At 50.2% G+C, this 14365-nt stretch overlaps 1 protein-coding gene across 4 annotated transcripts; it reads left to right on the forward strand.

Annotated features, from left to right (window-relative positions):
• Positions 1 to 253: 253 nt before the first annotated feature.
• Positions 254 to 4122, forward strand: LY6L (lymphocyte antigen 6 family member L). 4 transcript variants are annotated; one of them, XM_033126062.1, is made up of 5 exons: positions 254 to 534; positions 643 to 800; positions 979 to 1069; positions 1232 to 1348; positions 3271 to 4122. In XM_033126062.1, exons 3-5 carry the CDS (start codon positions 997 to 999, stop codon positions 3498 to 3500), a joined length of 420 nt encoding a protein of 139 aa, XP_032981953.1. In that variant the 5' UTR covers positions 254 to 534; positions 643 to 800; positions 979 to 996; the 3' UTR covers positions 3501 to 4122. The 4 variants fall into 4 exon arrangements, with proteins under 4 accessions (XP_032981953.1, XP_032981954.1, XP_032981955.1 ...); XM_033126063.1 differs by having other exon boundaries at positions 254 to 510; positions 646 to 800; XM_033126064.1 differs by lacking the exon at positions 643 to 800.
• The last annotated feature ends 10243 nt before the right edge of the window (positions 4123 to 14365 follow it).

The raw sequence follows: 14365 nt of genomic DNA on the forward strand, positions 1-14365 counted from the left end.
CACAGCCCCTGTGCCCTGCGGAGGTGGGACCAAGCCGCACTGGTAGAAACAGCAGGCGTGGGCGGTTTTTTTGGAGCCTGGCTGTAGGTGCTCACTGAAGCTCAGAGCTCTCTTCCCTTCTCCTGGGCCTCCCGACTGCCCTGCTCAGGAACGTCACCCCAAGCACTCAGAAAGAATGAGAAGATTCAAGTACTGGCGCCTGCGATCTGATCACCTCCTCCTCATGCCCTTTCCCTCCCCTCTCCACCTTGAACATAGCGTTTTCCGGGGTTCCTGCTCCGTGTCGGGCTCATGACGCTTCCCCCACTGGACTGCCCGCCCGTAGTTTCATCCCTGATTGTCCGAATGTCACCTGTTCTCTAGCTCCAGTGATCCCTCCTCCTCTTACCCTCCTGCTTGAAGCTCTCCATCTTTCTCCAGCACCAGACCATTTCGGGCCACATGTAACCTCTGTCTCTGCCATCCATGGGCCCCTGAGGCAGGAACCCAGTCTTCTCCCGTGTTCCCACGGTGAGAAGCAGGGCCCTGTGCCAGGTGGGTCTGTCACAGGAAGAGGATGCATCAGCGCTGGCGCTGGGGCTGAGGCTGGCCCAGGGGGTGGCCGTAGGGGAGATGCAGTCCCTGCCTGACCTTCTCCTCCAGCAGGAGGCGGCCGGAGGTTGGGGTTGCCATCCTCAGGGACCCCAGGAGACCCTCCCCAGAGCAGGAGCTGCTGAGGAGGGGCTAACAGGCCCCCACACCCCGCCCCTCCCGGGGCTCACTCTTCAAAGGGCCCAGTTCCCGGCAGCGCTGAAGGAAAGGTGCCAGAAGAGGGGTCGGCAACCGGGAGGAGGTTCCCTTGAGAACCGGGATCGGAGGAGGAATGAATGACGCTGGGGGGGGGGGGGAGGGCGGACCACAGGGAGGGGAGATGCGGCTGCGGGAGGCAGGGGCGTTCCAGATGAAGCCTCTTTCTCTACTCCACCCCTCTCCTCTCAGGCTGCGCCCTAGAGCGTCATGGAGGCGCTGGTTCGAGTCCTGTGGGCTCTGCTGGTGTCTGCGGAGTTTGCTGGCGGCACAAAACAGCCAAGTAAGGGGCAGATTGGGCGGGTGGCACAGGGGCTCCGGGCTTGGTGTCGAGGTGCATCTCCGGGGCTCTTTGCGAGGGGTCTGTTATGCGCGCCTTGCGAGCGCACTGGACGCTGGGGCCAGGGCGCAGTCCTGCTCCATCGGGCTCCCGGCTGCCCCACAGGTGTGAACCTGAGCTGCTACCAGTGCTTCAAAGTCACCAAGGAGGCGTTGTGCACCCCCGCCGAGTGCTCGCCCACGGACCGGGTCTGCGTCTCGAATGTGTTATTCACGTATTCAAGTGAGTCCGTGGGGGTGCGGGGGAGGGCGGGGCGTAGCCTCTCCCGGACTCGCGCTGGATCCTTGGGCTCTTTGAAGGGCTGGGGGGCTGGGGGGTAGCGGGGGCGCCCTGAGACTCGTTGGTCCGCACTTCACGCTCCCTCCTCCCACTAGACTCAAGGGGGAGTGTCCATAGATTCTGAATTTGGGCTCCTCTTTTCCTCCTCCTTTTCAAATATCAGTTCTTAAATGTCACTCTCCCAGGAACTGTCAGCAGCACAGGCTCTGGTGTAACAGAAGTTACAGGGAGAGCAGTACCCTGCACCAGGCATGGCCGTGAGAGCAGGGCCAGCCAGGCGGGAGGGACCCTGCACCCAGCACCTGTCCCCCCTGTCTGCACCCCCACCGGCTGACTGTGGGGCTTACCTTATAACACTGCCACTCTCAAAACAAGCCTTAGAGGATATTATAAAGTCAGACGTGAACACGTTCCCGAGCCCACTGAAATGTCACTAGCAAACCTGGAAACACTCGTATATAGAAGCATAGAAATGGCCAAAGAGAGCCCTGGTGGAGAACCATCTGTTCTCTCCAGAAACCATGATCATGGTTTGCTGGCTCTGGCTGCGTGGTTCCGGGTCCCTGGGGACCTGCCAGCAGCCAAGAGAGCTGCTGCCTCTCTGGCTTCAAATCCTAGGGACTTGGCTGAGCGCCCTTCATTTAATCACTTCCCCAAAATGAGCTTCAGGTCTCCCGTGTCCCGCTTGTTTCCTGCTTGTCCTGTAATGACGCAAGCAGATGCATATTGTGCTATTCCGGGGCTTCCTGGAGGGGAGTCCGTAGTGAAAGTGCCTGTGAAAAACGCAGGCACATTCGAGGCTGTAGCTACAGGCAGGGAGGGCTGTGCCACCCTTGCGGCCAGCGCCCTGGGCACGATGTGTGTCCTCGACCTCCATCTCTGGAGGGCTAGATTCCAGGTGCACTTGTACACGGAAGGCGGCCGGCCCCTCCTCCGGCCTCACTGCCGCGTCTCCACAGCAACTACCTCTCCCTGTGCACATCGTCCCTGGGACGGCCCCTGTCCTTACCAAAAGAGAAAGATTTGCAGATGGTGGGAGCACGCCTTCACTGAACACTTGCACGTTTCCCCCGATTTTGCTTTTCTTTTAGCCCTGTATCCTTTGCCTGTGGCCCCACCTGAGTTTCAGGTTACAGCCTCCTGGCCTGGAAGTCAGTGGCTGGAGGTCATGTGGTGGTGCCGCCGTGCTGGGGGCTGGGAGTCAGGAGCGGGTGAGGGCTCTCTTCAGGCCCCTTGCTTGCCCCCCCACCTCTGCCTGGAGCTCTCCACCCTGAGCTCCGGGCAGAGGGGCAGCTGCTCAAGGTCAGGCTCTGGGAGCTTCCTGAGGAGGCATCCTGCCCCCTCCCTTCCTTTAGGCGAGCCCAACAAACGATCCCCTGAGCAGCATTCTATGTAGCCTGAGATGAGATCGTATAATACAATTGTCATATGACAACATAAATAGGATTCAACAGAACAAATATAATGCAGCACAGCAAATACAATAGACACTACAACACAACACAATACAACGTAATAATGGAGGACTCCACCCAAGATGGTCTTTTCTCCTACAGTTTGGTAGTTTCCAGCGTTTGCTTCTCCCTGATGATTCCTTCGAAGTTTCTGCCACATCCTTAAATGACCCGGGGTGGCGCAGGCCATGTGTGGCTTCAGGGAAGAGCCCCCAGCAGCTCCTGGACCCCTCTTTGCTGTGACCTGAAGGTGACCTTGGGCAGCCATGCTGCTGACGCTCTGCAGAGTGTGGCCTGTGGAAGGGTCAGGAGGAAGTGTCCGGTAGCACTTTAGGGGGCCAGCCATTCTGTGATTCTGAGTTAGTTCTGGCCACGTGGACAGCACCCGTGCTTCCTCTTTCCTCCTGTCAGCAGAAGCAAAGGTGAAGATGTTGCTCAGCAAACGTTGCGCCCCCAGGTGCCCCAACACCAACATGAAGTATGAGTGGTTGTCGGGATCCCAGTTGTTCAACAGGATCATCAGGCAGTGCTGTGTCCCAAGTCTCTGCAACAGGGCGCCTGCCACATGGCAGGGTCCCTGGGCCCAGCGACGGCGGCTCCTGCTCCCACTGGCCATAGGCCTCCTCTGGGCCCTGCTGTGAGTACCTTCCTTCGTCCCTGCAGGCCCACCCTGTCCTCCCGCCTTCAGCCTCTGTCCTGCTTCCCTCTCTTTGGAGACACTGAGTGGGACATTCCACCTCTGAGGTGGTAGGAAAGGTGCCATGCCTCCACCCTGGACCTGGCCACCTCTCCTGTCCCTGGCAGGGGGCCTTTGCTCACATGGCTCAGAGAATTGAGCCCTGGTTCCACTTGGAGGAGAATGAGCCTTTCCCAGTTTGGGGTCACAGCTCCCGTATAAGGTTCCTTGCCCTGAACGGACTGTCCTGGACCTGGGAAGTGGCAGAAAGAGCCTGGGCAAGGCCACAGGGTGGCTCCAGCCCTGACTCTGGCTCTGACTTGCTCTGTGGCTTGGCCAGCCCCTGCTCCATCCCTGCCACCTCTGTCCATGGGGGCCTAGGTAGATTCATTTCGTGGGTGCCCCTGGTGCCTTGGGACCATGACCTTCACTCCTTCCAGAGACAATAAACTCACTGTTCAACCACACCCGTCCAGTTCCTTCCACCATTTCCACGTGCCGTGCCCAGACCACAGCCCTGGGGCCCAGCTCTCAGCAGACCTATGTGGTCCTGTGCCGTTCCTGACCGGAGTGGTCAGATCTGGGGAAACAGAAGACTCAGGCTCAGGTCCAGGCCCTCAGAAGGGCCAGCTGGCCACTCCGTGAAGGTGGGGGAGGGGCACTGGAGGGGTCGGTGGGGCCCGTCTAGGGCAGTGGGATTCGGAGACGCTGGGAGGGGAGGGGAGCCCACAGGACTCGTGTTTTGTGGGCAGCTGGGTTGGAGAGAGTGAGGGCTGATGGAATGGCTGGAGGTGCCCAGGACGGCCCCGTGCTGGCCTGGGAGAGGACCACCCAGGTGAGGGGCACAGGTGAGGACCAGGTTGGGACAGGTGGAACCAATGACCAGCTCAGGGCTGTCGGGCTGAGCTGAGGCACCCACGGGACATCCTGGAGGACGGGAGATAGAGGACAGGGGCTGAGAGCAGGGCCACTGGCACCAGGAGGAGGTCTGGGGGTGGGGCAGCATCATATCACCTGCCTGTGGGCTTGGCCAGGGGCTCTCCTGGCTGAAGTTTCAGAATTTCCAAGCTATAGCCAAGCCTCCTCCCCTCCCCACCCCCACCCTGTGCCCAAGTTCCTGTGATTTCCCATGGCTTTTTCCCTCAGCACTGACTGGTCAGGGTTCCGTAGAGTGAATGATCCAATGGGCTCCCTCAGGCTCTCTCTGTATGAAAGTAATTAAACCCCCATGCCCCTGGCTCTGAGATGTTAACTGAAACATGAACAAGATCTTCTGGTCTTTGATTTTGTTCAAAGTGTCCCGATTTTATCATTTCTCACAAGTCTTCTTTATCTCATATCTCAGGACCATATTTGCTGACTTAAATACAATTAAGTTAGAAATCAATAAAAAAAAATAACAAAAGAGATAAATACAATTTTATCACATGTATAAATCAAACAACACATTTTAAGTTAACACTGTCTTTAAAAAGAGAGCATCTTAAGTATTTTTTAAATACCTAGAACAGATGAATGAGGAAAATACTACTTGGAATGTTTGGGATGCAGTGAAGGGTGGCAGGTTAAGCAAAATTTGCATCCTTCTGAATTTATACAAAAGAAGAAGAAAGAAAAATTCTGCTGAGAGACTCATAGTTTAAACTTTTCATTTCTTGTAGTGCATGTATGATGGCAATGAATTCTAATAGTTTTATTGTGGGAAAAAAGTATTTCTTTTACATCCTTGAAGAATATTTTCACTGGATGTAGCATTCTGGGCAGATCTTTTTTTTTTTCTTTTAGCACTTTAAAGAGATTATTCTACTGTCTTCCAGTCTCCACGCTTTTCTGATGGGATGGAGCTGATATTTGTGCTGTTCTACTGCATAGTAATGTGTGTTTTCTCTGGCTGATTTCAAAATTTTCTTACCTTCGGTTGTCAACAGTTTGATTCTGTTGTGCCTAAATGTAGTTTTCTTCATATTTATACTACTTGGGATTTGATGAGCTTCTTAAATCTGTAATTTTATGCCTTTCATCAAATATGGAAAATTTTTGGCCATTGTTTATCCACACAATTTTCTCTGTCCTCTTATTCTTCAAGAACTCCTATTGTATTTATGTTAGACCTTCAAATATTGGTCCACAGTTCCCTGAGGCTCTGTACAATTTTTTCTATCTTTTCCTGTGTATTCTTCATATTGGTTAACTTCTATTAGTTTTATCTGTAAGCTACTAACTCTTCTGTCACTTCCAATGTTCTGTTAAGCCAAACTGGTAAAATTTGAGTTCAAATATTGTCCTTTTTTGGTTCTAGAGTTTTCATTTGATTTATCTTATAGCTTCTATGTCTCTGTTGCGATTTCCTATCTGTTCATTTATCACAAGCATATTTTTCTTTGCGTCCTCAAACATAGTTATAATGGCTGCTAATGTCTTTATGTGGTAATTATAAAATCTGGATTATATCAGCATTAATCTCCAGTTTTCATCTTTTCTTAGAGTGTGGGTCATATATTCCTGTTTCTTCATGTGTCAATTTTAGATTGCTTCCTGGACATTGAAAATGATATTATAGAAACTGAATATCTTATGTTTTTGTGAAGGGTATTAATATATTTTTTAATCAGGCTATTAAGTTGGCTGAACTCAGCCTGCAATTCTGTTTCTTCTGCAGTGGATGGCAACTAAAACTTCAGTTCAGTTCTATTAACTTTAGGTGGGCTACTTGGAGTCTGCTCTGCACATGCCTTGTTCAGAGGTGAGCCAGAGACTTGAGGTTTTATACATGGAATTTTGGGTTCCCCTTCTCTGCTTTATCTTTCTTGGATTTGTTCCCTCATTTTCCAGCTGGTGTAGTGGTCCTGAACTTTGCCCCCTGCTTCCTCAAGTCAGTAAGACTGTGCGTTTTCTACCTGATTTTTAGCCTCCCCACATGGCACTGGAAGCTGTCCTCGGGCTGAAATTCATAGCAATAGGAAACAATAGAAATTCATAACAATAGGAAACACTTGTCCCAAGTGTTGACTACCCTTCAGTATCTACCTGCTATTGGTCACTCTCCAGTGCCCTCAAATAGTGGTGCTGTTAACATTTTCTGGGATTTATAGTAACCTAAGGCAGGGTGGATCCAGTAGGAGCAATCCAGCCACTATCCGATGTAAAACCCAATAAATACAACTCAAAGGTTCTGAGTTTCTAGAAGTATCAGAAATATGGGGACATGATTGTTTATATTTTCCTCCAATGAGTCAAATTCCATGTTATAATTTACAGGACAACTATTAAAAATATTTAAAGGCTATATGGACTAAGTTAGTAGAAGGAAAAGTGGAATAATACAAATATTTGATTAATCTGAAAAAAAGGAGAGAAAAGAAAAATGAAACAGATAAGCTATAAAACATACAAATAATAAGACGGTAGATACTATTCTAACTATATCAATAATTTCATTAAATGCAAATGGGTTAAGTACTGGAAGTAAAGGAATGAGATTTTCAGATTGGCTTTAAAAGACAACTATAAGCTTCTTACAAGAAAAATATAAGAATACAGAAAGAATGAGAGTAAAATCATATGGAAAAGTAAACCATGTAGCACCAACCAAAAGAAAATAAGGGCGGCTACACAAAGGTTTTTAAGGCAAAAGGTATTGTGCAAATCTTTATCCTATTTTTCCCTAGCTAATAGATACTCTTTTTTCTTTTTAATTCACGTTTATAGGGGTGACAATTCTTAGTAAAGTTACATAGATTTCAGGTGTACAATTCTGTAATACATCATCTATATATCACATTGTGTTCACCACCCAGAGTCAGTTCTCTTTCCATCATCATATATTTGATGCTAATAGATATTTTTTAAAGTTATTATGAAGGGGGGGGTCTTTGAATTGGACAGTCCATCTCCTTGTGCTCTCTTAGATTGGTGCTATGAGGATTGTCTTTGTTATGATGACTAAGGCAAGAAAAAGGAATGGAAAAATCTGACGCCTGGGTGCCTGTCCTGAAATAAAACAGTGAAAGTCTAGAGGCAGCTACAGGGGACAAGTCTAACAATGGATTATGGAGGAAACAGAACTGGATCACTTGGAACTGGCCAAATGGACAGACAGAGGGACAGTAAGAAAAAGAATTCTTCTGTGGCTGCTGTTAACAGCCCAGGGACAAGCTAGACCTTTATAAGAAGCTGAGATCATGAGAAAGAAGTCAGGCTGGTTTTTCTAGTCAATGGAAAGTCTTCTTTCTCCTGTGAACAATTAAACAGATGTTACACTCACTTGAAAAGTAACTCAATCAAGAGCATTGATTATCCAAAAACCTATGTTGCTGGTTGAAGGCCATGCTAGGTCACCTTGGAATCCCAAAGGTATTCTGTGAAAGAGCTGGGACACTGGGAGAAGTAACAGCAGAAGTCTGATGACTCATCATCTGCAGGAATTCTGAAATGAACAATGTGAGGGGGCGGGCACACCACTAACCCTAGATACTGCGGAATTGAAGTGATTATTCGGAAGTGCTCATATGGACACCAGTTCCCAGGCAGTCCCCAGGTGGCTGCACACTTGTGTGAGCAAACACTTCCAGATGGTTTAATAACTAACTTCCTGCAGGGGGTGCAGGGGGGGCTGTTATGGGGAGAAGTAACCACCTCATCCTCTCACCAACCTGCAGTGGACATTCCTTCCAAGGCACTAGGAAAGTCACAAGTGCAGGTGACCCTCACTGGCTTTGTGATGCACAGGGACACACCTACTGAATGCCATTGATAGGCTGTGGCAGATGCTATAATTCAGGGGGTCCCTTTTCTTGGTGAGGAAGAGATTCATGCTCACCAAAGAGAGGTGACATGAAGGCTAGGAGGAGGGGATTTGGGGCTGGGGATGATAACTGGACCGGGCGCCCTGTTCTGGGCCTTGTTTGTCTGTGGCAGAGGCGACCTTGAAGACACACTTCTCTGTCCAGGCAGCCTACCTGGGCATGTTTCTTCTGATGTGGGTACACACTCTTACGGCCTCCAGCATACTGAAGTGGCCCAGGGGACACACTGGCATGGGGGCATGCCACCTTTCTGTCACCCTCTGCAGCAGTTGCATGGAAAGTTACAGTGGGCAAATGGAACATAAGTTATTCAAAACAAGTGTGAAGAAATGGGAGCAGTTGGCCAAGTCATTTAAATGGTGTGTCTTTGGGTGAGTATGGGGAGATGGCAGACGGGGAGCCCCCTGGCCAGGTTTCTGGGATTGGAGGAAGGAGTGAGGATGCAATTACACTTTATATCTTTTCCATCTCTCAAACATTCTTTTCATTTCGCCTGAGCTGGTGGTCCCAGGACCCAGTGTCCAGTTGGCAACATGTGCTCCTAAATGAACTTCAGTCTGAGTCATCACTTGGCCCATGTTGCAAAATGGACAGACAGCTGTGAATGTGGCCCCATCACCAAGCAAGAGGGTTATCCTGTGATCCTTGACTGACAAATGCTGTGACACTAGTGGGACTGAAGAGAAGTGTCAGCAAGGCTGTGGGTGCCTGCTCCAGGGTGGCATGGCTGAACCGGAGGAAAAGTAGTGATCAAAATAGGAGTGTGTGGAAGTGGGGAGATCATGTAAACAGGAGGGGCACCCAGGGGCCACGATCCCCCAAGGAAAGAGCCCAGTTTCCACGAGAGTCCTCAGAGCAAGAAAATAATACTCTTGGTGTTTCACACAGCACCTCCCAGGTGTGGAGCGGGTTCCCGCTGATGTGGGCACTCTGCCTCGGAGCATAAGTGAGATGCACCCCTTGGTGCCTCGGTCACTGGCAGCCAGCTGGAGCTTTCCATTCACAACATGTGCCTGTATTTGCTGCCTGGTTGTTTTTTAGACAACCAGTGAGAAACAATGTCAGTGAAATCATGCTGAACCGCACGACCTCTGCCCTCTGTGCAGCCACGAATCTGCTAAGGCAGCTGCCTGCAGAAGGTGGGGCAGGTGGCTGCTCCCCCAAGGGTCAGGGCTGGACTTGCTCCAAAAAATACACACCAGGTGTGGATGTGGACGGGATGCAGAGAATGAATGTGTGACTTAGCAGCCTGCAGGTACACCCCGGAGGTTACAGGAGTGTCTGTCACAGCCAGGTGGAGTGCAGGTCAGGGCAGAGTACCCCCAGCAGAGCCCGTGCTCAGGGACACATTTCTGGAAGCATACCCCCTCCCAAACTGAACAAGCTTGTGCGCTGGCATGGATAGGAAGTTCCAGGGGGATCTTAGGCTCTGTCTTTGGGGCCGAGGCAGGAGGAAATAACGTTCTTAGAAGCTCATGATGATGATAAGGGCTTGCTATCCCGAGTAGGGACACTAGAGGGAGCTCTCGTCCAGGAGACCAGCCTCGCGGGAAATGAGCGTGAGAGGCGGAAAAAGCTAAAGGCTAATCAGAAGATGACACTGTCACCAGCACCGGGAGAGGGCGCCTCTTTCATTACCCAGGAAGAGCTCCTGCATGTTCCAATCACTATGGCACCCGATTTCTCTGAGGTCCGAGGCCAGGCTGGGAGTGTGGTGAGGGGCAATTTATTGGGCATTACAGGGATTCCGCGGCTCGGAAGGACATCATTGGTCCGTGTGGCTTCTGTTGTGGTTCTCTAATAACCCGAGAACTGCAGTATAAAGGGACACTTGACTTTGCTTTTGTTCAGGTGGCTGGGCTGAGTACGTCGTCCCTCGTCCCCAAGGGAAGGTGGGCGTCAGTGTCCAGTGCTATCAGGAACATCTGGAAGTCTGAATCTGGGAATACCTGTGCTACGCCTCTTGGGAAATGGTTGTCCACAAACCCGAAGGAATGCAGTACTTGACTGAACAACCTCTCCCAGCGCCCCAGTTCCTGGAACATGGGAACATGTGTAAAGGTCATTTCTGTTGTGAAGGAGCAGGAAATGATGCTGCGATTTTAAGTAGCACAGAGCAAACATTGTTTTAATCTCTGCCACAGCTGTATGGTGTGAAAAAGGGGTTAGAAGCTCATTGATGGAATTAAATGAAAAAACATGGGCCGATGCTGACACTATTTGGGGAGGCTGATTGGAAACCCTGGGTGAATGTATTGTGTTTGACAGCTGGTTGGACAGGGAAAGAAGTGCACGTGACCTCTGAAAAATCACACACACCAATGCTTCCACTAGCACGTAAAAAAAGCCTCAGATAATCGCCAAGGCTGAGGACAAACTGGAGTGGAGTTGGAGGACAGGGCTGGCCGGAAGCCGGCTGGAAGGGAATAACAGGCAAACAGGAAGTGGTCTTGCTGACAGCTGGGACTCCTCCCACTAAATATTCCACTTCTCAATGGAAGTTTTGATCATCTTTGGGCAACTGTCACTAAACCTGAGAAAGCTGATGATATGTCTCCCTCCTGGCCAAGGAAGAAACCAACATTTAGCTGCTTGATGTCCAAACCAAGGGGCAGGCAATGCAGGCCCCGAAAACAAATCCCAAATTCTCCACTAGTTCTCCAGCCCAGATAATTTAAGCAGATGTCTCAAAGGGCTGTCCTTGGCTGCAACTACAGCTGATTCTCATTTTTCATGGTAGTTCTGTTCTATGAACTCATAAACACTGAGTTATGGAATACTGAACCATTGCCTGTAGAGAAAATGCAGGGTTAAGTTCCTGCAAACCTGTGGACATGTTTTCATCAATCCATCAATACATATTTACAAATCACACATCTGATAAAGGTTAATGTCCAAAATATATAAAGAACTCATACAATTCAATAGCGGAAAAATATAATCCATTTTAAAATGGGCAAAAGATGTGAATAAAAGATATTCAAATGGCCAACAGATGCATGAGAACCTGCTCAAACTCACTAGTCATCAGAACCACAATGAAATGTTACCTTACACCTGTCAGAATGGCCATCATCAAGGAGACAAGAAGTGTTGGTAATGTGGAGAAGAGGGAACCATGAGCACAGTTGGTGGGATTGTAAATTGGTGCAGCCACCATGGAAAACATACGGAGGGTCCTCAAAAAATTAAAAATAGAGCTGCCATATGACCCAGCAATTTCATCTGGGTGTTTGTCCAAAGGAAACAAAAGTACCGTGTGAAGGAGATCTCTGCATCCCCATGATCATTGCAGCATTCTTTACAACAGCACACACACACACACACACACACACACACACACACACGGCACCTGGCCAGCCCAGAGGGGCTTCCCACACCCTCATTTCAGAGTTCTGTCTGTCCCCATCAATCTTTCTTCCCATTTGCTCCTAGAGGATGTTTTTGGGACTCCAAATCTGGCCTCTTTCTCACCTGTGTGCTGCCCCAGTTCTTTAACTTGCTGCTTATAGGAATTGTCAGCAGATCAAAGGTGTGAATGACCTCATGAGGTTCAGTGTAAGTGAAGTTGCAGGCAGGGTTTTCTCGAACCAGCGGAGAGATTCTGGAATGGTGGGGGACCGGCCAGGGTAGGGAGGGGATTTGGAGAGAGAACCAGGGGATCAGAAGGACAGTACCCTGCTGGTCCCCAAGGCACACAGCACACCAGGGGCCACAGCTTGTTACTAGGACAGCAAAAAACATACTGAGAATAAAGGGGAGAAAGTGTGGTTCAAGGTTTTCTAACCAGCAAAACGGACAAGCTGTTTTCAACCTCGATGAACTCAGGGCATTTTGTTCCCATGAGCTGTTCCTGAGGGCTCTACCAGAGAAAAAGCTACAAACAATAAGATCAATAACAGAGGTTTTGTGGTGAAGGCTGGGTGGATGCTTAAACAAACACATGTAGAATGGAGATCGAGTGTCAGAGGGGAGCTAATATAATATGTAACGACTATGTGCTCAGGCAACGCAGATGCAACATAGCCACAAAAAATGTAAAAGGAGTGCAAAAACGAATTCTGGGTGCTCAGTAATTAGATAGTGGGTGACGGCTGTAGTGCTGCTGTTCTGAGACAAGTGTGTGTGACATGGGATAAAATAAATGAGGAATCAGGAGATTTCTACATTCTAAAAATGTCTATTTCCTCCTGTGTCCCAGGATTTTTGGTGTGGATGATGAAATATAAAAACAGCATGGGACCTTATTTGGAAATGGGGTCTCTGCAGGTACCATTCAGGTAAGGATTGAGGTAAGACCATCCTGGATTATAGTGGATCCTGGATTAGAGAGTGAGACAAAAAAGGACCCACAGAGACTCAGGGAGGAGGCCACGTGAAGACAGAGCCGAGATTGGAGTGATGCAGCCACAAGCCAGGGAACACCAGGAGCCCCCAAACGCCGGGAGAGATGAGGAAGGGTCTTCCCTGAGAGTCCTCAGAGGGAACGCGGCCCTGCCCACACCTTGATTTTAGGTTCTGGCCTCCAGGACTGTGGGAGAATATGTTTTGTTGTTTCAAGCTGCCCCATTTGTGGTGATTTGTTACAGCAGCCCCAGAAACTCCCACAAGAAGCATCTATGGCTGGAGCACAGACATTGATGCCCTGAGTCCATCACAAGGCAACTTGTCCTCAAAGCCATGGCCCCTGCTCTTCCCTCAGTGCTCCTTTCCCCCTGCACCTCAAAACCCTGTTCTCCTCCTCTCTGGGAAGGGAGGGAGCGAGAGAGAGAGAATAGATGACAGAGTTGATAGATACATGATAGATAATAGATAGACTGATGATAGAGTAGGCAGATGACAGAGAGGTGATACACAATATAGCTTTACTGCCCATAAAGCTGTACTTTTTCTATCACAGTTACATAGAACAGCACAAAGTGCTTTATGTAGAGTAGCAGCTGCGTGTACTGTGCTGGGACTTTCCTCTGTTCCATGTTGTTAGCGTCCTTCCACACTCCTGTGTGACACTGTGGCTCATTCATTGCAACTGCTGTTGGAAATAGAATGCTTGGCTTGAGCGGAGGGCTCTCTGAGAAAACTCAGGGGATTTGAGGGCGTGGTAACCATGGTGATTCCTGCAGGGAGCGCTGGGGACATTCCTCAAGAAAGACTGATTTTGATTTGCTAATCTTAAGTTGGCTTCCCAGCCACGTTCCCTCAGGTAAACCAGCTCTTCCCTTCAAGGCTTCCCCTGGATCAAGACCCCAAAGCGTCGTCTCAGGACGATGACTGATTGTCTTTTTGTCCATCTTGGAGTCTGTTTGTCTCGTTGCCCAGCTGGGACAAGCATGTTCCTCAGCTCCCCTGTTAGGGGAGGAGGACTCAGTGCTCAGGATGGATGGAGCGGGGTCCCCGGATTTCCCTTCAGAACCGGGTGATCTGGGGAGGCAGGCAGCTGGCAGAGTGGGGTTGATAGGAAGTGTTGACCTTGGGGGTGCCAGCCGGCCCTCCCTGCTTAGTCATCCTCGTTTTGTGAAGCCCTCTTCTCACCAACGGGTCCTTCATGACTTGGGCTGAGGGAAAAAGCCATGGGAAATCACAGGAACTTGGGCACAGGGTCGGGGTGGGGAGGGGAGGAGGCTTGGCTATAGCTTGGAAATTCTGAAACTTCAGCCAGGAGAGCCCCTGGCCAAGCCCACAGGCAGGTGATATGATGCTGCCCCACCCCCAGACCTCCTCCTGGTGCCAGTGGCCCTGCTCTCAGCCCCTGTCCTCTATCTCCCGTCCTCCAGGATGTCCCGTGGGTGCCTCAGCTCAGCCCGACAGCCCTGAGCTGGTCATTGGTTCCACCTGTCCCAACCTGGTCCTCACCTGTGCCCCTCACCTGGGTGGTCCTCTCCCAGGCCAGCACGGGGCCGTCCTGGGCACCTCCAGCCATTCCATCAGCCCTCACTCTCTCCAACCCAGCTGCCCACAAAACACGAGTCCTGTGGGCTCCCCTCCCCTCCCAGCGTCTCCGAATCCCACTGCCCTAGACGGGCCA

This window comes from Rhinolophus ferrumequinum, chromosome 14 (genome assembly GCF_004115265.2).
Source record: "Rhinolophus ferrumequinum isolate MPI-CBG mRhiFer1 chromosome 14, mRhiFer1_v1.p, whole genome shotgun sequence".
NCBI classification, from domain to species: domain Eukaryota; kingdom Metazoa; phylum Chordata; class Mammalia; order Chiroptera; family Rhinolophidae; genus Rhinolophus; species Rhinolophus ferrumequinum.